Raw genomic sequence first — 21,532 nt, 5'->3', positions numbered from 1 at the left:
AGATATCACAAGTATCTATTAATACTCATCTCGCTTGATTCTATTTGATATAAGCTTTTATCTACCCTTCGTTTCACCCAAATCCGATTTACGGATTGAAAGTTATGATTAAATCAGTCAAACAATACATATATAAGTATATAACACATCAATCAGTTCACATATAACACATAACACGTAAGATATTTGATGAAAATAATTTTTCAAAAATGATTTGATGTAAAAATGATTTTTCAGATATTTAATTCAAATTTTTAAATATTTTTCAGAATTAAAACGGGCCGTTGAATCATTTTAGAATAATAAACAGGGTTCGATTGCCCGATTCTGGCTTTAAAATTATTTTATAATAATTATCGAGCCTTGAAAATAATTTAAAATAATATTTTAAAACTCGAAACTATTTTTCAGAATTTTTAAATCAAAATAAATAATTGCAATTAGGTTAGGAAGGAGTTTTCGGAAGAGTTTCGGGTTGTAAAAACGTAAGAACGGTCGAAGTAGTTTGGTTCTCGATTATACAAAATATTTTATAAATACTCGGAAAAATAATTTATTAAATTCCATAAATCTTTTATAAAATCATAAAACAACATAAAAATTAATAGAAAAATATGACAATTATCTACACTTTATTTTGGACATATAATAGTTTATAAATACTCGGAAAAATAATTTATTAAATCCATAAATCTTTTATAAAATCATAAAACAACATAAAAATTAATAGAAAAATATAACAATTATCTACACTTTATTTTGGACATATAAAAATTAAAATACTCAAATTATATCATATTTAAACATCCAAGAACATATACCACTTAACAATTAATTCACAGAATAAATACGGAATATACAGAATATTTATTTATCAGCAAAAATAATTACATGTTATATCCCAGATATTACATCCTTCCCCCTTAAAAGGATTTTGTCCTTAGAATCTCCTAAGATAACAAATGAGGGTACTTATCTCGCATATCGCTTTCTAACTCCCAGGTTGATTCTTCAACCTTTGGGTTTCTCCACAATACTCGTACTAACTTTACAACTTTATTCCTTAACACTTTCTCTATTTCTTCTAGAATCTCTATCGGACTCTCTACATTTGACAGATCTGCCTGAAGTTCTACCGGCTCGTACTCAATTACATGCCTGGAGTCTGGATTATACTTCTTAAGGATCGATACATGAAAAACAATGTGAATATGCTCCATATACGGGGGTAATGCATATTCGTAGGCTACTTGCCAACACGTTTCAAAATCTCAAAAGGCCCGGCATATCTAGGACTCAGCTTTCCTTTCTTTCCAAATCTGGTCAATCCTTTCCATGGTGACACTTTTAACAACACTAAATTTCTTTCAAATTCCATATCCTTCCTTGATTGATCTGCATACTTCCTTTGACGATCTTGGGCCACAATTAACCTTTTCTGAATAACTTTAACAACTTCTTTCATCTGCTATACTAATTCAGGTCCAAATACCTTGTGTTCTCCTACTTCATCCCAATATACTGGCGATCAACATTTACGTCCGTAAAGAGCTTCATTGGGTGGCATCCCAATACTGGCATGGTAACTATTATTATAAGCAAATTCTACCAAAGGTGAATGCTCGTCCCAACTTCCTTTGAAATCAATGGTACAAACGCGTAACATGTCTTCAATCGTCTGAATTGTTCGTTTGCTTTGGCCGTCCATTTGCAGATGGTAAGCTGTACTCATATTCAATATGGTTCCCAAACATTCTTGAAAACTTCTCCAAAATCTCGAATTAAATCTTGGGTATCGATCAGATACGATAGACACAGGAACGCCATGACGAACTAATTTCTCTTTCAGGTACATGTGAACCAACTTGTCTAGCTAAAATCTTTCATTTATAGGAAGAAAATGAGCTGACTTGGTAAGTCTGTCCACTATAACCCAGATGGAATCATGATTTGCTTTTTTCCTTGGTAATCCGACTATGAAATCCATGGCAATATGCTCCCACTTCCATTCTGGAATCTCTAATGGCTACAATAATCCACTTGGTCTCTGGTGCTCTGCCTTGACCCTCTGACATGTATAACATCTACTAACCCATTCTGTAATTTCTCTTTTCATATCTGGCCACCAATAATTTTCCTTTAAATCTCTATACATTTTGGTACTTCCTGGATGGATTGAATATCTTGAATTATGAGCTTCCTGTAGGATTTCCTTCTTCAACTCTGTTACTGGTGGAATCCAAATTTTGGAAGAAAACCTAAGTATACCTTGATCATCCTTTTGTGTGCACAACTCTTCACCTACTAAACGATTGATGTCCTGATCCATTACTTCTTCTTGACACTTCTTGATCTTCTTTAATAATTCTGGTTGGAAAGTCATACTATACATCTTTGTTCCATCAGGCTTGCAAACTCTGATTTTCAATTCCAATTTCTGAATTTCCTTGTATAACTCCTCAGGTACTGATAACACATTCAACTTCTCTTTTCGACTTAACGCATCTGCCACAACATTTGCTTTGTCGGGGTGATAGTTAATCGTACAACCGTAGTCCTTAATCAACTCTAACCATCTTCTCTGTCTCATGTTAAGCTCCTTTGCGTGAATATTTGCTTCAAACTTTTGTGATCCATATAAATCTCGCATCTTTCTCCGTATAGATAATGTCTCCAAATATTTAAAGAGCATACTATGGATGTTAGCTCCAAATCATGAGTAGGATACTTCTGCTCATGAGGTTTCAGCTGCCTCGATGCATATGCAATAACTTTATCATGCTACATAAGAACACAACCTAATCCCTTATGAGAAGCATCACTATAGATTACAAAATTTCCTTGATCATCTGGAAGTGACAAAACAGGTGCTGTGATTAACCTCCGCTTCAATTCCTGAAAACTTTCTTCGCATTTGTCGTTCCATATAAACTTCTCATTCCTTCGAGTAAGCTTTGTCAAAGGCATCACAATCTTCGAGATATCTTGAACAAATCATCGATAATATCCGGCTAATCCCAAGAATATTCTCACTTATGTTGGTGTTTTTGGCCTTTCCCAATTTGTAATAGCCTCAATCTTTGTCGGGTCCACTTTGATCCCTTCATTACTGATTATGTGTCCTAAGAACTAAACTTCCTGTAGCAAAAACTCGCACTTTCAGAATTCGTGTATAACTTTTCCTTCCTCAAAATTTCCATAGATATCCTCAAATGCTCTGCATGGTCTTCTTCTGTCTTTGAGTAAATCAAAATATCATCTATAAATACAATGACAAACTTGTCCAAATATTCCTTGAAAATTCTGTTCATCAGATTTATAAACGCTGCAGGGGCATTGGTTAATCCAAAAGACATCACTAAGAATTCATAATGTCCGTACCATGTTCTGAAAGCTGTCTTTGGTATATCTTTCGGCTTAATCTTCAATTGATGATATCCTGATCTCAGATCAATTTTGGAGAAATACTTGGCTCCCTTTAACTGGTCAAACAAATTATCAATTCGAGGTAACATATACTTATTCTTGATTGTAGGCTTATTGAGTTCTCGGTATTCGATGCATAATCTCATGCTTCCGTCTTTCTTCTTAACAAATTATACAGGTGCACCCCATGGGGATACACTGGGTCTAATTACTCCTTTCTCTAACAACTCTTGCAATTGCTTTGCTAACTCCTTCATTTCGACGGGCACCATTCTGTACGGGGCCTTGGATACTGGTTATGTTCCAGGTGCTAAATCGATTGCAAACTCAATTTCTCTGTTTGGAGAAAGTCCTGGTATCTCATCAGGAAACACGTCTGGGAACTCGTTGACTACTGGAATGTCTTCAAGTTTTGATGGCTCCTGACTTCTGTCAATCACATACGCAATAAAATGCTCGCATCCTTGTCGTTGCAACTTTTTAGCTTAAATCATCGTTAAAAACTTCTTCGCTTGCTTCTGACCCTTGAATGTTACCACTTTCTCGTCTAGCGTCTTTACAATTACCTTCTTATTACGACAGTCTATTTGAGCATCGTGCTTAGATAACTAATTCATTCCTAAAATAACGTCAAACTATCCTAACTTAAATGGTATCAAATCCACATAAGACGTATTACCAGAAATTTCAATTTCATAATTTACACAAACTTGATTAACAGATACACGTTCTTGATTTGTTAATTCCACGGTCATTATTTCATTTAAACACTCAACCGGGCAATGTAACTTATTAAAAAAATCCTGAGAAATAAACGATCGAGTTGCCCCCGAATCTATTAACACTTTGGCACATAAAGAATTCACATTAAGCGTACATACCACGACATCAGTATCCAGGATAGCGTCCTTCACAAACATGTCAAAAACTCTGGCCCTGGGAGTCTCATTCACTACTGGAGTGGATCCCATAATTCTCAATACATTACTAACTGAGGATGGTGTCTTGCAATCCCTTGCTATGTTTCCTGGCTTTCCGCACTTAAAGCATGTAAATCCAACTGTTGGAATCTTAACTGCTGAATTCTGGGTAGGCTGGTCTTTGTTCACTAGTTCTCTGGCTGACTAATTACGACACTCCCTCGAATAATGCCCTTTATGATTACACTTATAACAAACCACATTCAACTTATTTCAAACTCCTCCATGTTTCTTCCCATATACCTGAAAATATGGAAATGTTAACCTTAGCTGATTTGGCTGGTTCACATTGGCTGGACGGTTGCCTTGACCTCCATCGCCTGTATTCTGCTTCTTGAAATTAAAATTTCTCCCTGGATGAAACTTGTCTTTCTTCTGGTTAAAATTTGGAAACTTCCCTGCTTGGGTGTGACCTTTAGTTCCTTTAAACTTTCTTTTCTTACTCTCTTTATGTGACATCTCGCTCTCCGTTTCTGCAATCATGGCCTTCTGTACAACTCCTGCATAGGTATCCAATTCAAATATGGCTACCTTCCCTCTGATCCATGGATTTAAACCTTGCTGAAATCTCTTAGCTTTCTTCCAATAGGTATCCATATACGATGGTACAAACCTTGACAATTCCTCAAACTTACTTTCATAATCAGCTACCTACATATTCCCTTATTTTAGCTCCAAAAACTTCAATTCCATCTGATCTTGAACAAACTGGGGAATATATTTTTCCAAAAACAACTCTCTGAATCTCTCCCAAGTAATAGCATTTGTACCTTCCAATGTCTTCACTGTTTCCCACAAATAGGTGGTTTCATTCTTCAAATAATAACTTGCAAACTCAACCTTCTGTTCCTCCTTTACCTTAACCAAAGCAAATGACTTATCTATTTCCTTTAACCAAATACTCGATTCAATTGGATCTAAAGAACCTTTGAATTTCGGTGGATTCTCCGCCTAAAAGTCTTAAAAGTTACCTGAGGGTTGGTCTGTCTTTGTTGTTGTTGAGTCAGGTGAACTGTTTGTTGAGCCAAGATTTGAAGAATCCGGGCTACTGTTGGGTCAATGGGACCTGGGTTTGCATTCTAGTTGTTCACTACTAGAAAAATAGGATTAGACATCGCACCTTAGACATCGGTTAAGAAAACCACCGATGTTAAATCTACTTTTTACATCACTAAAATAAGAACCGATGTCTTTATATTTTTCGGACATCAGTTGTCTTTGAAAATGATGTCTACGACAAGATTAAAAAAAAGTAAGCGCGAGAGCCCTCTTTTTTTCCCCGCCTTAAGCCAAATATTTTGGTTTTAGTTCCCCCTCATAACTTTCCCCCTTAATTTTTATTCCCCTCCCAAACAAACACGGGCCTTGTCCCAATTTTCAAACTAAAAAAAATAAAAAACTAAAAAACATTAAAATAAAAACATTAAAACATAAAACTGAAAATATAAATTATCATTCAGACAAACGAGAGCAACGGTAGTGTTCTTCCCTCTTTGTTGTCCAAACGTAACCCTAAAACTAACCCCGCCTTCGATTACTCCTTCGATTTTCATCTCAATTTCAGATTAAGTTTCAATTACAGTAAACCCCCTTTTTTTGTTTCTTTATTCGATTAATCTTTTGATTTTCTTTGTTTCTATTCTTGAACAGATTTGGGGTTTGGTGTTTGTTCGAGCTTAGTTCTTGGTGCTTTGGAGGTGTTTGTTCGAGCTTGGTTCTTGGTGCTTTAGAGCTTAGCTATTTGATGTTTTGTGCTTAATTAGGTATGAGTTTCTATTCGATTTTGAGATTCGATTTATTTGGATCTTAAATTAGGTATATGTTTCTGTTCGATTAGAGTTTAATTAGAGTATCATTAGAGTTTTCTTTGGCAGCATGTATACTATCTATAGTTGTATGTGTGCATGCATATATGTATGCTTAACTGTGTGAGTTGTTGTTATGTTTATATATGTGTACAAGTACAAATGTTTGTGTCCCCTGTATATGAGTTTGTGTCCCCTGTATATGAGTTGTTTATGTCCCCTGTATATCTGTATTTATATATCCCCTGTAAACATGAAGGCATTTACATGAATTCTAATATGAGATATTAGGTGAAATTATTAGGCTTGTATATTATTAGATATAAGCAAGTAGTTGTATGAGTGTATGTTTAGTGAATATTAGATCAAATTTTTAGGCTTCTATGTTGTTAGCCTAAGAGCATCTACAACGATACTCTTTATAATAGTTGGCTATAATAATATAAACTGATAGCTATGTAAAATTTGTTGAATGTATAAGGTTTTATGGTCGAATGAAGTTGGCAGTAGGATTAGCTATATGTTAATATAATACTATATTGTGTAAAAATGTCTCACAAGGGCTCCCCTACCTTGGAGATGCTCTAATTAGAGTTAATATACTAGTACTATAATAGCAAACATTGGTGAATATTAGAGTCTAATTGAGTATCACTAACTGTTAACAACTTAAACACGGGGATAATGTGATAATTATAAGTAAATTAAAATATTTATTTATGATAATGTTATAGTTATAGTTAGTCTTTGTTAATAAGAACTTGAATCGAAAGTATAATCTAAATTGTATCCATATTAGGGGGTGAATTACAATTATAGACTATTATTTTGTAGTCTTTGTTACTACGATATTTGACATTTTATTTAACAATCAGGTAGTTCCTTCTTAACATGGACAAGTCGTGGATTTTCAAAGATAGGGATACACTCGAATATGAAATTGAGGTGGAACGGTTTTTGATTTTAGCTGAGGAAAATTCTCGTGATCATAAAAAAATTCCCTGCCCTTGTAAATGATGTGTTAACTTTAAAAAATTCTCTGTAAAGATTATCAGGGGTCATTTGTATGACAATGGTTTTAGTTTAGGGTATTTGGATTGGATTTGGCATACAGAAGGGTGTGGGACTAGGTCATCGGTCAATAGTACTTGCAACGCTCCACCCCCTACACGTACACCTGCCCCTGCCCCTACCCCTGCCCCTGCCCCTGCATCGGAAACCGTCAATGTTTGTGATGCTGCATATAATTCGGGTGAGTATGACAATGAATCGTATCAGTTTAGAAGGTTTGTGGCGGATGCTGAACAGCCTTTGTTTGAGGGTAGTGAATGTACGAAGTTAGAGTCGATGTTATAATTGCATAATTGGAATGCAAGGTTTGGAATTAGTGATAGTGCTTTCACATATTTACTCACTTCCGTTGGCTCTCTCCTTCCTAAGGATAATGTGCTGCCACCTAATGCTTATGAAGCCAAAAAAAACCCTGTCTGACTTAAGCCTAGAATATGAAAAAATACACTGATGTCCAAATAACCACATCCTATATCGGGGTGCACATGTTGATGCTTCTGAGTGTCCTAAGTGCCGTCTATCTAGGTGGAAGTTGGGAAAGGATGGTAAAATAAGGATGAATGTTCCTGCAAAAGTAATGTGGTATTTTCCAATTATTCCGAGATTTAAACGTATGTATAAATCTCCTACTACTTCTGAACTGATGACATGGCATGCAAAGCAGCGAATACAAGATGGAAAGATGCGGCATCCAGCCGACTCTCCTTCTTGGAGAAATATAGATTATAGGTCGTTTGCATTCGGCAGTGAGGCAAGAAATATTCATTTGGCTTTGTCAGCAGATGGTATAAACCCGCATAATAATGGTTTAACCAATAGGTATAGTTGTTTGCCCGTAGTTTTAGTAACTTATAATCTTCCTCCATGGTTATGCATGAAGAGGAAGTTTATGATGTTAACAGTTTTGATTTCCGGTCCCCATGAACCTGGTAATGATGTTGACGTCTATTTACAACCGCTTATTGATGATTTAAAGAAGTTATGGGAGGGTGTACCGAATGTGTATGATGCCAATACTAAATCATATTTTACTTTAAAAGGAATTTTAATGTGGACAATAAATGACTTTCCTGCATATGGAAATCTATCCGGTTGCGTTAATAAAGGTTATTTGTGTTATCCAATATGCGGTGATGATACCGTTGCTAAGTATATAAGCCATAGTAGGAAGATGTGTTACCAAGGCCATCGGCGTTATCTGCCTAGAAATCATCCATATAGGAAGCAAAAGGCAGTTTTTAATGGGCAACACGAGTTGGGGCAGGCACGTCAACCGCTTTCGGGAGAAGAGGTGTTACCGCTGCAAGAACAAATTGAATTTCATTTTGGAAAACAAGTCAAAAAGTCAAAAAAGGTGGACAGTCCATGAAAGAAGAAGTCAGTTTTTTTTTAGCTAGAACATTGGAAATTTCACCACGTTCATCATTGTCTCGATGTCATGCACGAAGAGAAGAACGTGTGTGATAGCTTGATTGGCACATTATTAAATATGAAACATAAGTCTAAAGATAGTGAGGCTTCTCGTCTTGACATGATTGACATGGGGGTTAGGGCTAATCTAGCTCCACAAAAAGGAAATAAAAAAACCTATTTACCTCCTTCGGTTTTTAATTTGTCAAAGGCAGAAAAGAAGAAGATGTTGTCATATTTAATGCATATGAAGCTTCCCTATGGACATGCGTCCAACATCAAAAACTGCGTATCCATAGATGAATTAAAGATGTTTGGGATGAAGTCCCATGACTGCCACATCATGCTCCAACAGTTACTTCCTATTGCAATTCGCGCTGTTCTTCCAAAAAATTTTAGGGTCATAAAAATTAGGTTGTGTTTCTTTTTCAATGCTTTGTGCAACAAAATTGTGGATGTATCGAAGCTAGATAAATTGCAGGCAGATGTGATAATAACTTTATGTGAGCTAGAAAAAATCTTCCATGCATCCTTTTTGACGTAATGATACATCTCATAGTCCACCTAGTTCGTGAATTACGGTTATGTGGGCCGGTATTCTGTAGATGGATGTACGCATTTGAGAGGTTTAATAAGGTGTTGAAGGGTTATGTACACAATCGTTATCACCCCGAAGGTTGTATGGCTGAAAGTTATCTTGGAGAAGAATCGGTAGAATTCTGCCAAGAGTTTGTCAAGCAAAGTGGCACCATTGTCGGTCTTCGGAAAGATGCAGACAAGTTAAGCGGTCCATTATCTATTGTGACAATGAAATCAATCGATGAAAAAGAGCGAAATGAGGCACATTTACATGTCCTTCTAAACAACCCTGAAGTACAACCATATATTCTGTAAGAATTTTTTATTTTTGTGGTTGTTGAATTAATATATTATTTTTGTAGTGAGTGGTTGCTTAACTAGCATATAACTTTTGTCAGAATGCATAATGAGTATCTACAGAGTATCCACCAAGGGAAAAAGAAAAGTACTCATTGGCTCTTGAGAGAGCACAATCGGCTTTTTGCAGATCGGTTTCTAGAAAAACTTAGTTTCATTACATTTTCCTTTTCTGCCTACTTTATTGGCTCCCCGTAGTAAATATGAATTAATTTTTAATTTGTTTGTGAAAAATGTATAGGTCAGTAGTGAAATTATAGAGAATCCAGGAGGTGTTTCAGATACAATAAGATGGATAGCTGGAAAACCATCATTTTCTGTAATGACTTATGAAGGTTATCTAGTAGACGGGGTCCGATACTTTACAAAGGAGCGTGATGATGTGAGGGTTGTTCAGAATAGTGATGTGTCTTTAGTGGCTAATACGGTCCAAGTGTATAGTGCCAAGGATTTAAATCCCATAGAGAGTGAGATGACATTTTACGGTTTTATCCTAGAGATATGGGAGCTTGATTATCATGCATTCAAGGCCCCATTATTTTTGTGTGATTGGGATGACAATGACAAGGGCATAAAGGTGGATGATCTCAGGTTCATACTTGTCGATCTAAGTCGACAAGGCCATAAGAAAGATAAGTATGTGTCTATAGATCAGGTAAAACAAGTGTATTATATTGAAGATCCAGTTGATCCGAAGTGGTCAGTTGTATTAGCCTCTACCACTCGAGACTATCAAGAGGTGTACAATGACGATGAATTAGGAGACACGACCATTGGAGATACCCCTTTCTGCAAACAAATTCCTACATGTGATGTCGGCGATGATGTTGAGCCACAAATTAGAGAAAATATTCAGGGCACTTGGGTTAAGAAGTGACCAATATGTTCAGTGATGTATTTTTTTAATTTTGTGATGTTACCATCTTATTGTAATGTTACAAATTTAGTGGAATATGCTTTTATCTTGAATCCTGGGTATTTATTTACCATTCTTGTGTATTTGCACTTCACTATTTACATTTGTTACAATAAGTTAGAATTAATTTTCTTGTATATTGTCATTTATTGTTTATGTATATATGTATGTGCACGATAATTAGATTAAAATCTCCATGACTGATAGTTTTATGTTTGCATTATCAGGTTGGAAATAAATGGCACCTAAAAAGAAGCAAAGTAAAATACAATTTGAAGAAGGCGTCAAGGCAGATGAGGTAGTAGATAAAGTATCAGATGAGGTAGTAGATAAAGTATCAGATGAGCAGGAAATAGAAACTCAACCTGAAAATTTGGATTCTGAGGAAGCAACCCAAGCAACAGTTACGACTTCCGAAACTACGAAAAAAAGGTATGGATCTGCACGAGGTGTTTCCGCAATGTATAAAGTAGTGGTGAAGAAGGCACAGGGCAAGAAAGCAAAGGTTGGGTGTAATGCACGTGGAGTTCCCATGGGGAATACTAGGCAGGTCCTACAGTCCTACACTGGAATGTTGGCGAGAACGATGATTCCGATTGACTATCCAAACTGGGCAAGCGTACCAGTGGAATGAAAAGAGAAATTATGGCTTGATGTTAAGGTATATAAATTGTATTGATATGTGAATACTAGGCAGGTCCAAGAAAATTATATTGATATGTGACTAATTTTCTTGTACTCATTCAAAAATTTGGTTTCAGGAAACATTCAGAGTTCCCAAAGAACTTCAAAAGGGGCTGTTACAGTCTGCAGCGGCAAAGTGGAGAAATTTTATGGCGAATTTGACTAAATACTTTGTGAAGCCTAATATTGGACAAAAAAAGAAATTGCGAAAGCCTCCAAAGCAGTATGCTTATGTTGGTAAGGAGGCTTGGAAGAAATTTGTTGCTGCGAGGAATACCTCAGCATGGAAGGTATAGGCGTAATTATTTTAATGCAGTGATATTTAGTGAATAATATGTATAATGTTTTTGCTGTCATTTAGTGGAAAATATTTGGGAAAAATTGTATGTAAATAATATGTATAATGTTTTTGCAGTCATTTAGTAAAAAATAAAGTGAGCGAGTGAGTAATCGGAAATATCCTCACCGCCTGTCTAGAAAAGGCTATGTTGGATTAATGGAAGAAGAAGTAAGTGCCAATTATGAAACTATGAATTTTCTTAAAGTGAGTAGCTATATCTGCATATTTTTAAATTTTCTTCATTTTTATCAGCAAAAGAAAGGAAATTTGCCTACCGATGAAGAACCTGATAGGGCTGTAATGTGGCACAAGGCTCGTAAGGGAAAAGATGATGAGGAGGTTGATCCAAAACTTGTTGAGATCGGACAAAGAATTGTGAGTATTTTGTTCAGAAATAGTACACACACATTATTCATGTAATTTTAATTCTAATTTTTATATTTTGTGATAGGAAACCTTACTGGAGCTGCAAAGCAAAGGGGAATTCATTCCTTCGGGAAGTGATGATGTGTTGACGACGGCCTTGCAAACTCCTGAACATTCAGGAAGGGTTCGAGGAGTTGGAGGATTTGTCCCTCCGTCAATTTTCTTCAATTTACCAAATGGGAAAAGATGTAGATTAACCAAAGCAGAATTATTGGCTCTTGATCGAGAAAGGGATGCAGAGTTGGAGAAGACAAGGAAGGAGATGGAGAAGATACGAGAGAAGATAGCGGAATTAAAGGCCATGCTTAGTGCAGCAAAAATTTCATCGCCTATGGTTTCAGATAAAGCAAGTTGTGAAAAAAAAATTTGGAGAAAGCTAATCTAGGGGCTACAAAGGAGCTGGAACCATTGTTGGTTGATGATGATATTATTTCCATGAAACCTATTCCCCCAGAAAACAAGGTAAAATAACTGAATGTAGCTTTTATGTTTTTCAGTTCATCTAAACTTAATTTTTTTATTCCCACCATAGCCAATAGTTGTTTAATGCAAAATTATATGTTTAAAATAAATGTATGTACGGCCCTCGAAAATGTGAGTTGGTAGTAGGCACCTTAGAAAACAAGGTGGCATTTGGCTTGCTATTTGACGATGAAGACATGAACAAGTCTGTACATGGCGTGCCGATACAGCCTGGTTGTGCCCATGTGTCGGTGGATGGGCCAATTCAAGGACAAGCCAAGATTCCTACTCCAGTAGTGGGTGAAATTGAGACAGTAGATCAAGCTGTTGGCTCCCATGTCTCATGGCCACGGGACTTGATCATTTTCCCAAATGCCCCAACTGCGGTATGTAACTAATTAATATGCGAGATATGTTCTCTTTTATTTGTTGCTAAAAAATCTTTAAATAAATTAAAGAAAAAATAAATCTAAATTGGAATCGGTTTGAATTTTGCTATAGATTTTCTGTAAATTTTTTATGAATATATTTACTAATATTTGCAGAAAAGTAAAAGAAAAGGAAAGCAACCTGTGAATGAGTTGCAGAAAGTACAGTCCTTGTTTGAAAAAATTGAGATCAATAAAAATGTTCCAAAGCGCTTTCGTTTGTTGTATAAACATGCGACAGCATTCATGAAGTCCACTGGAAAATCGATTCAAATTCCATGTGATACTGAAGTGTTTGGTGTTATGAAAACAATTTTTATATTGCATGAAAACATTGCCCACCTGCTCGAGTTTAAAATGATTGGCCAAGGAGCAATATGTACATACATGGCGTGAGTATTATTATTTTTCCTTATTCTTATCTTTTCATTCTTGTACGATATCTCACGTATTCTTGTTTGCTGCATTTTTTTATTTACAATGTAGGTACTTGCATTCGGGGGTTATTGGCAATAACAATCACGAGTCATTTGCTTTTTGTGATCCCGGAGCCACATTTACCCTGAACAGCGATTTTGAAAACAACTTCGTTAATCGTTTAAAAGAGGGCAATCCTGATCGTCTCTTTTTAATGCCACATAATAGTGGGCAATTATATTAAGTATTTTCACTTGGTTATTTGTTTATATAGCTCAAAATCATAATTTGTATAATTTTGGTAGTAATTTTATTTTCTTAATTTTTTTATAAAAATAGTTGCCACTGGATACTGGTTGTGATATGGGCTGGCGAGATTTTCATACTAAATCCTTTACCTCGTGCAAGTGCTTTTCCAGAGTTGGAAAAAGCCGTATCAAAGTATTTTTGTTTATATTTAAACTATTTTCTCTTCAATTTTTCATTATGGCATTGATATCGATCAGTTCACGTTATTAACAATGCTAAGTGGACAGGGCGGTGATTGCTTTCAACATTCAGGCTGGAAGGGGAAACAAAGCCCCGAGTATCAAATATATTCCGGTAAGTTTTATTTATTTTCTGCATTCATGTCGGTGCACTTCTGACTTTGCGCTACTGCTTGTTCGGACCAGTCTTTAATTTAGTAACTAATCTTTTTTTGTTAAACAGGGATGTCCTAAACAGCCGGGTGGGACTGAATGTGGATATGTAGTTATGTATTACATGAAAGAGATTGTCATGGACCCCGAAATGTCATTTATGAAAAAGGTATTTGTTTCTACTTCAATGCATAGTTGGTTTATATGTCAGTTGTAATTGGATTCATTATAATTGTCGTGTTTTACATTATTCAGTGGGCTGCCAAGAATCGGAAGGTAATTTGTTCCAGAGATGAGCTTGATGAAGTTCGATTTCAGACGTTAGACTATATTGAGTCCTTCTTGTGAAAAGGCCCTGATGATCTGCAGCTTGAAATCTTGGACATATCATTTTCTTTGAAGTAGGCGAACTTTGGTTTATTTTGACTCTAGCTAGCTAGACTTGTGTTGCACCAATCAATTTGCTTTAAGTATTTGAACTTTCGTTTATTTTGACGTGGAGGAAACATTGAATGATTTGGTGTTGGGATGACTTATGTAGATGTTAATATATGGTTGGGTTTATCTATGTAGTTGGTTTGGATTATTGAATGATGATGCAATTGGTAAATTAATGTACGTATGGTTTTTCGACATAGATTTTTGATTTGGTAACTTAGATTTGGTATTGGTAACTTAGATTTGTGATTTTGGTTTGTGATTTTGGTTTGGCATTTTGATTTTTGGGGATTTTAATGAAGCAGCTGATTCATGGAAAAAAAATCAAAATAGACATCACTTTACTAAGCCAAATAACTGATGTTAATAATAAGCAAATAACACATCCCTTTATATGAAAGCCACTATGGCACTGATGTCATAAGCAATCACACATATCAGTTTGTTAGTTTCAAACTGATGTAAAACCAAAGAATAGATATCATATAAATACAAAAAGTGATGTAAAAATATAGTAAAGACATCAGTTCATTTATATAAAAGCCACTATGGCACTAATGTCATAAGCAATCATTGATGTCAAAAGCAATCACACATATCAGTTTGTTAGTTTAAAACCGATGTAAAATCAAAGAATAAATATCATATAAATGTATAAAGTGATGTAAAAATAGAGTAAAGACATCAGTTCACTTACAGAACCGATGTCAAAATAAATATTGCACATCGGTACTATATAGTGACTGATGTTATACAATAAAACACACATCGGCTTGATTTGAAGATTGATGTTAATTTGTTGTTTTCTCTTATACATAATATGTTTAAACTGATAGAAATTTCATATTATTGCAGCATTGAAGTCATAGTAAAGGACTACTTTGAAGAAAAATACATCAGAACGAATTTAAAACTGATGTCAAATATGCTTTAAGACATCGGCTCACAACCGATGTAAAAGGCCCCTACATTTAACATCACATGCAAAGACATCGATTTGATTTTTAAAAGACATCAGTCCACAACCGATGTCTAAGGCCTTTTTTCTAGTAGTGGTTGTTGTCTTGATTGTTGTTGTTGGTTTCTTCATTCTGGTTGGTAGAACGGGTATTTCTTCTAGGAGGCATTTTCTGTAGAAAATCAAATAACTTATTTATCCTTTAAATCAAATCCTTTTTATGAAAAGTTTTTATAAACAGAAATATCTCCTTTTAAAAACAGTTGTAACAATTGAACTAAGTAAATTGCATGCTTCTTTACAGAATGTAAACAGTTAAGGGGATAAGGTATATGGTATCACAAGAGTTTATAACTGGTATAATAAATAAAGTAAAATAAAACAGGAGCAGTAATGTAAATGACAATGCTGGAAAAGAAAAGTTACTGATATATATAGATCAAAGTTTTGGTAGTACAAGCATGAAAATGCTTTAAAAGTAAAAGCAAAAGGGTACAACAGGCCTACACACTACTCGGCAAGTCTAGTCTATAAATACAAGCCAAAAGTCTACTTATACACACCACACTAATGTACATAATAAAATAACCACAACTCTAGCTCAGCATCTCTGTCTCTGCATCTCTGTCTCTAGCTCCAGGGAAACTCTGGTCCACCAAGCCTCTCAAGATCCTCCATCACTTCTCTGGCCCATCACATAAGAGCATCAGGGCCTGCATACTCACATGTAGCTCCATGCAGTCTAGCCTCAAGAATCCTCCGTGTCACATGAATCTCCTCTCAAAACTCCCTCACGCTCCTGTCAACATCTATAGTCCTCACTATATGTTGCAGCTCTCGAATCTGTGCCAACAGGGCCTCAAGCTCCAAAAGAAAAGCCTCATACCGGAAATAAGGAACATGATATGGAGTAGACTGAAATGGTGCACCCAAAACTGAATGTGCAGTAGAATCCGAGCCAGCAGGTGGGGGTCCTCGGAGAGGTGGCCTCATACCAGGAGGTGGAATAGCCCGTAGTTGTACAACCTCTGTCACAACAGGAGGTACTATAGCCAACACCGGTGGAAGAACAAGATGTGGATCAAAAGATGGTCCTCTGAATGAAGGCTCAGAATGATCAGTTGGCACTAGAATAAAGGAATCTGCCATTGCTGCAATCTGAAAATCATATTGCAAGAATAAAAATCTCGAATCACCTCACGAATCATACTAACACCTATTATTAAGTTGCACTCAACCTCTCCACGTTCTATCTTTCTATTACTTACTTCCAATCCTAACCTTCTACCCATTCCCATCAATCTAGGCTTGTGTCAATGACTTATAACCTGTAGCTCTGATACCAAACCTGTGGCGCCCTCCAAACCCGGGTCAGAGGTTTGGGGTCCACAACACACACACCATATATATAAACCTGCTTATAATAATAATAATAATAAAGATAATAATAATATGCAGTGACCCTACTTACCAACATCCACGGATCGCAACAGATTAAAGTATGCACACAAGCCACACACACTTATATTACAAACGTCCAAATCCCACTATTCAAACTTACAACTGAATATTAAACATTCTTACAACCTATCAAACTTAAATTATCACAAAAGTCTTCAGCTAGCTTATACCGTTCAAACTGGAATCCTAGCTCGCACACTGGATTGGGGACCCGCACAGGTTACTTCTTAACTGAAAAATAACATAAATAGAATCGCACAAATGAGCTAACTAGCTCAGCAAGTCACTTTGACAATACTGAGATTAAATAATGATCAAGTGAAATGAATTAAGGTATCAAGTTTATGTATAAGCAATGGTTTAGAATTGTACATTTAATTTTCATTTTTTAAAAAACAAGGTTAGGCTGCTGATCAGTCACGCACTAACCCCGAGTAAAGCACACAACTCTGCTCTAATTACTGGATCCAAGGCACACATTGGCTTGACTTGACCATCAATCTGGTCTGACCACGAATCTGGTCCAAATTTTACAAAACAATCCAATTCTATCATAATAACAGAATAAACAATGTAAAGCAGTAAACAGAATCATAAACAACATTGAGTTTCAAGCATAAGATGGTTTGCAATCTTCACAAGGGTGCAATATGACAATTACAAAGATTGGCAATCAACTGGTACAAGAATTGGATAATAAAAGAATCAAAGTCTTATGGTTATATGGATTAATCTTTCAAGGTATACGGTATAAAGGCTTGAGTGTTAAACAAATTCAGTTCATTGATTGGTGTTTAGTTTGTATGTATTTGTGGAGTAGTAACGTATATATGTAGTTTGCATCTGGGTATTCGACAATCAATGGTTCAGAAAGAATAAGGCTTACGGGTCAAAGATCAATAATTGGAATCAAGGTTTAGGGTTCAGTGCGTCAGAGCACTTGCAATATAAACAGAATTATCAATTATTCACAATATATCTTGAGAAGGTTTGGAATACTTGCCTTGTCTTAACTCTTTAACACTTCTCTGGCTTTCGATCACTATTCCTTATTCCTCGACTACTTGCTTCCCTTTCCTACACCTTGCTTCTTTTGCTCAGATATCACAAGTATCTATTAATACTCATCTCGCTTGATTCTATTCAATATAAACTTTTATCTACCCTTCGTTTCACCCAAATCTAATTTACGGATTGAAAGTTACGATTAAATCAGTCAAACAATACATATATAAGTATATAACACATCAATCAGTTCACATATAATAAATAACACGTAAGATATTTGATGAAAATACTTTTTCAAAGATGATTCGATGTAAAATTGATTTTTCATATATTTAATATGAATTCTTAAACATTTTTCGGAATTAAAACGGGTTGTTGAATCATTTAGAATAATAAACATGGTTCGATTGCCCGATTCTGGCTTTAAAATTATTTTATAATAATTATCGAGCCTTGAAAATAATTTAAAATAATATTTTAAAGCTTGAAACTATTTTTTAGAATTTTTAAATCAAAATAAATAATTAAATATAATTAAATAATTAATTAATAATTAATTAAATCAATCAATCAATTAATTTTCGAATTAATTGACCAATTAACTAATTAATTATCAACTAAAATTAATTAACTAATTAATTCAGATTTATTTTTGAACTAAAAATAATTTTTAGAATTAAAAAAATAGAATTTTTATTAATTAAAATCGAATTTATATAATTAAAATAAATAGAATATATGATTTTTAAATATTTTTAAAACAGCAATCCTATTTTTGCAACTTCTGGAAACTACAGGGACTAAAGTTCATCACTTTTAAAACTACAGGTATTAAACTGTAATTTATACAGGGGTTCGCCGGAAAACACCCTTGCCTCGTCGGAGATCACGATTCCGGTATCCTCACACCACCAATTCCATACCAACCAAACAATCTAATAACCCCTAATACAGAAACCACCAATTTCAACTGAAAACATTCATACGGGTTATAACCCCAAATTTTAAAATTCGAAATTAAAACACATATTTGAGCATGTTATTCAACTCCAAATCAGTCATATAATATATCAAAATCATCAGGAAGAAAAGCTCTACAACATGCAATCATCAAATCATACAAACATCCTTTCGAACAAAAATTCATAATTTAAATCAAATTAATTCGAAATTAAATAAAAATATAGAAAATAAACCTTTGATTCTGCACAAAAACCAGTTCTGGAATCTAATAGTACACATCAAGACCTTCATTTTGAGTACTCGAGTTTTTCAAACAATGTTCGATAACACCTCCAAAAGTTTGTTTGATTCTTAGAAACTACTATGAAATTAGAGTTTTCTCTGTAAAATTATATAATTAATTGCTTGCAAATAATTTTTTGTACAAAATAAAATACGGTAAGGGCTATTTATATTTATGGAATATTGGTACACGCTGGATCATACCAGATATACAGTATTATGTTTATTTGAGAAAACAGATCCAAAACGGTACCGATTTTAGGATAATTATCCAAATCTATAAATTTTGTACTGCGGTCTTGGTCTCAGCGCTTTGGTTACACGTACTACGAGATGATACTATATTAATTTAATAAAAAAATACTGTTTCTCAAAAATACGGGTTTTATCGATTTACCGAAATAAATTTTGTATCGAAAATATTGCGCCGGGACCCGCACGGGGATGAACGTACGCCGGATTGAAAAAGTCAAAATATGGAAAATGCTCTGAATATTGCAATTAGGTTAGGAAGGAGTTTTCGGAAGTGTTTCGGGTTGTAAAAATGTAAGAAAGGTTGAAGTCGATTGGTTCCCGATTATACAAAATAGTTTATAAATACTCGGAAAAATAATTTATAAAATCCATAAATCTTTTATAAAATCATAAAATAACATAAAAATTAACAGAAAAATATGATAATTATCTAAATTTTATGTTGGACATATAAAAATTAAAATACTCAAATTATATCATATTTAAACATCCATACACATATACCACCTAACAATTAATTCACATGATAAATAAAGAATATACCTAATATTTATTTATCAGCAAAAATAATTACACGTTATATCCTAGATATTACACATATAGGGTCTCAACATAATTGGTATTTATTCAGCTTCTATCTCTTTTGTGGATGTCTGGTAGTAGGGTATCCGTACAACAAAAGTTGGCATTTACTAGTTTCGTGTTATCTGATTAGGTGTCATCACCATTGCATGCTAAGATTAAGAACAAAAAGGCTATTAAATGAAGTAGTAATGAAGTTAGAATCCCATGTTTGTGGTATATAAGTAATCAACCTTAAATCTCTTAGTTTAATTGCATGTTAGTTAATCTTAATTATAAACAATCTCAACTTGTTATCATCTTAGCATTGAATAATAACCATACCATTGTTGTATAAGTACATTAATTGAAATTAACCTAAACCAGTCTCTGTGGGAATGAACTAGAACTAATTCTATATTACTTGCGATCGCGTATACTTGCGTGAATAATAGCGCGTGTTTTCGTCCTAACAAGTTTTTGGCGTCACTGCCGGGGACTCTGTGTTAATTTTTAGTTTATGTGCTTGTCATCAGTGGTCGTTAAAGTTCACTGACTCGAATATTGTTACTTACTTGGGTACTTGTTGTATTTCAGGTACTCTAGAGAGCATGTATGCTAACGCGTTCTCGATCTCGTAAGAGAACAATTGATAAAGTGGAGGAAGTAGTTGAAGAAGCTTTTGTTGAATAGAAAGTTGAAGAAGAAGCTCTAGTCATAATGGGAGATCAAGCAGCGAATCCTAAGGTTTTGATGGACTATTCTAAGTCGAAGATCAATGATATTCAGTCTAGCATTTTCAGGCCAGCCATCGCGGCTAACACCTTTGAAATCAAGTCGAGCACGATTCAGATGATGCATAATTCAGTTCAGTTTAGGGGTTCTCCGACGGAAGATCCCAATATGCATATTAGAGATTTCATCGAGATCTGTGACACTTTCGAATTCAACAATATTTCTGAAGATGCTATTAAGTTGAGGCTTTTCCCATTCTTTCTGAGGGATAAAACTAAGTGTTGGTTGCATTCTCTACCACCAGGATCTATCACCAAGTGGGAAGATCTTGCTCAGAAGTTTCTCATTAAATTCTTCCCTATGGAGAACACTGATGCAATCAAAAATGCTCTTACTCAATTTGCGCAGCAATCGGGAGAATCTTTGTGTGAATCTTGGGATCGTTATAAGGAGATGCTTATAAAGTGTCCTCATCATGGGATGCCTGACTGGATGATCGTTAACTGCTTTTATAATAGTTTGGGTGCGACTTCTAGACCTATGCTTGATGCAGCATCAAGTGGAGCCTTATGGGCTAAGAGCTACGATAAAGCAGATGATTTGATTGAACTAATGGTTGGTAATGAATACCAGAACCCTTCCCAGAGACTAACTCAAGGCAAGGTAGCAGGAATTCTGGAGGTAGATGTAGCTACTGCTATAGCTGCTCTGCTTAAGGCTTTGATGATGAAGGTGGATTATTTGGCTAAATATGGAGTTAATCAGATCACTGATGTCTGTGAGCTTTGTGCTGATGCGCATGAGATGGAGCAGTGTGCTATTTCTAGTGAATTAGCTCAGTTCGTGAGCAACTTTCAGAGGTCGCAGCAACCAGTTCCAGCCATCTATCATCCGAGCAACCGCAATCATCCTAACTTCAGCTGGAGCAA

The 21,532-nt window shown here is 35.1% G+C and overlaps 2 protein-coding genes and 1 non-coding gene across 3 annotated transcripts; 2 read left to right on the top strand and 1 right to left on the bottom strand.

The window, feature by feature from the left end:
• The first annotated feature begins 8,720 nt into the window (after positions 1 to 8,720).
• LOC141660863 (uncharacterized) lies at positions 8,721 to 10,505 on the top strand. Its single transcript, XM_074467847.1, has 3 exons — positions 8,721 to 9,232; positions 9,298 to 9,565; positions 9,870 to 10,505. Exons 1-3 carry the CDS (start codon positions 8,721 to 8,723, stop codon positions 10,503 to 10,505), a joined length of 1,416 nt encoding a protein of 471 aa, XP_074323948.1.
• Positions 10,506 to 12,569: 2,064 nt separating this feature from the next.
• LOC141660862 (uncharacterized) lies at positions 12,570 to 14,290 on the top strand. The gene is made up of 7 exons (XM_074467846.1): positions 12,570 to 12,842; positions 13,002 to 13,276; positions 13,371 to 13,532; positions 13,641 to 13,742; positions 13,838 to 13,904; positions 14,013 to 14,111; positions 14,198 to 14,290. Exons 1-7 carry the CDS (start codon positions 12,570 to 12,572, stop codon positions 14,288 to 14,290), a joined length of 1,071 nt encoding a protein of 356 aa, XP_074323947.1.
• Positions 14,291 to 20,978: 6,688 nt separating this feature from the next.
• LOC141663320 (small nucleolar RNA R71) lies at positions 20,979 to 21,085 on the bottom strand. The gene has a single exon (XR_012551399.1). It is a non-coding gene; the product is annotated as a small nucleolar RNA R71 (small nucleolar RNA).
• Between the last annotated feature and the right edge of the window lie 447 nt (positions 21,086 to 21,532).

The sequence above is a fragment of the Apium graveolens genome, chromosome 5 (genome assembly GCF_009905375.1).
Source record: "Apium graveolens cultivar Ventura chromosome 5, ASM990537v1, whole genome shotgun sequence".
Taxonomy (NCBI): domain Eukaryota; kingdom Viridiplantae; phylum Streptophyta; class Magnoliopsida; order Apiales; family Apiaceae; genus Apium; species Apium graveolens.
This window is presented reverse-complemented; position numbering and strand designations above follow the sequence as displayed.

Excerpts from the sequence above, each read along its gene's own strand:
- LOC141660863 (XM_074467847.1), top strand. The coding sequence starts at position 8,721 with ATGCACGAAGAGAAGAACGTGTGTGATAGCTTGATTGGCACATTATTA. Across the intron at positions 9,233-9,297 it reads TTCCATGCATCCTTTTTGAC|ATGGATGTACGCATTTGAGA; the intron begins GTAATGATACAT and ends GGTATTCTGTAG. Across the intron at positions 9,566-9,869 it reads TCCTTCTAAACAACCCTGAA|GTCAGTAGTGAAATTATAGA; the intron begins GTACAACCATAT and ends AAAAATGTATAG.
- LOC141660862 (XM_074467846.1), top strand. The coding sequence starts at position 12,570 with ATGTACGGCCCTCGAAAATGTGAGTTGGTAGTAGGCACCTTAGAAAAC. Across the intron at positions 12,843-13,001 it reads TCCCAAATGCCCCAACTGCG|AAAAGTAAAAGAAAAGGAAA; the intron begins GTATGTAACTAA and ends TAATATTTGCAG. Across the intron at positions 13,905-14,012 it reads CGAGTATCAAATATATTCCG|GGATGTCCTAAACAGCCGGG; the intron begins GTAAGTTTTATT and ends TTTGTTAAACAG.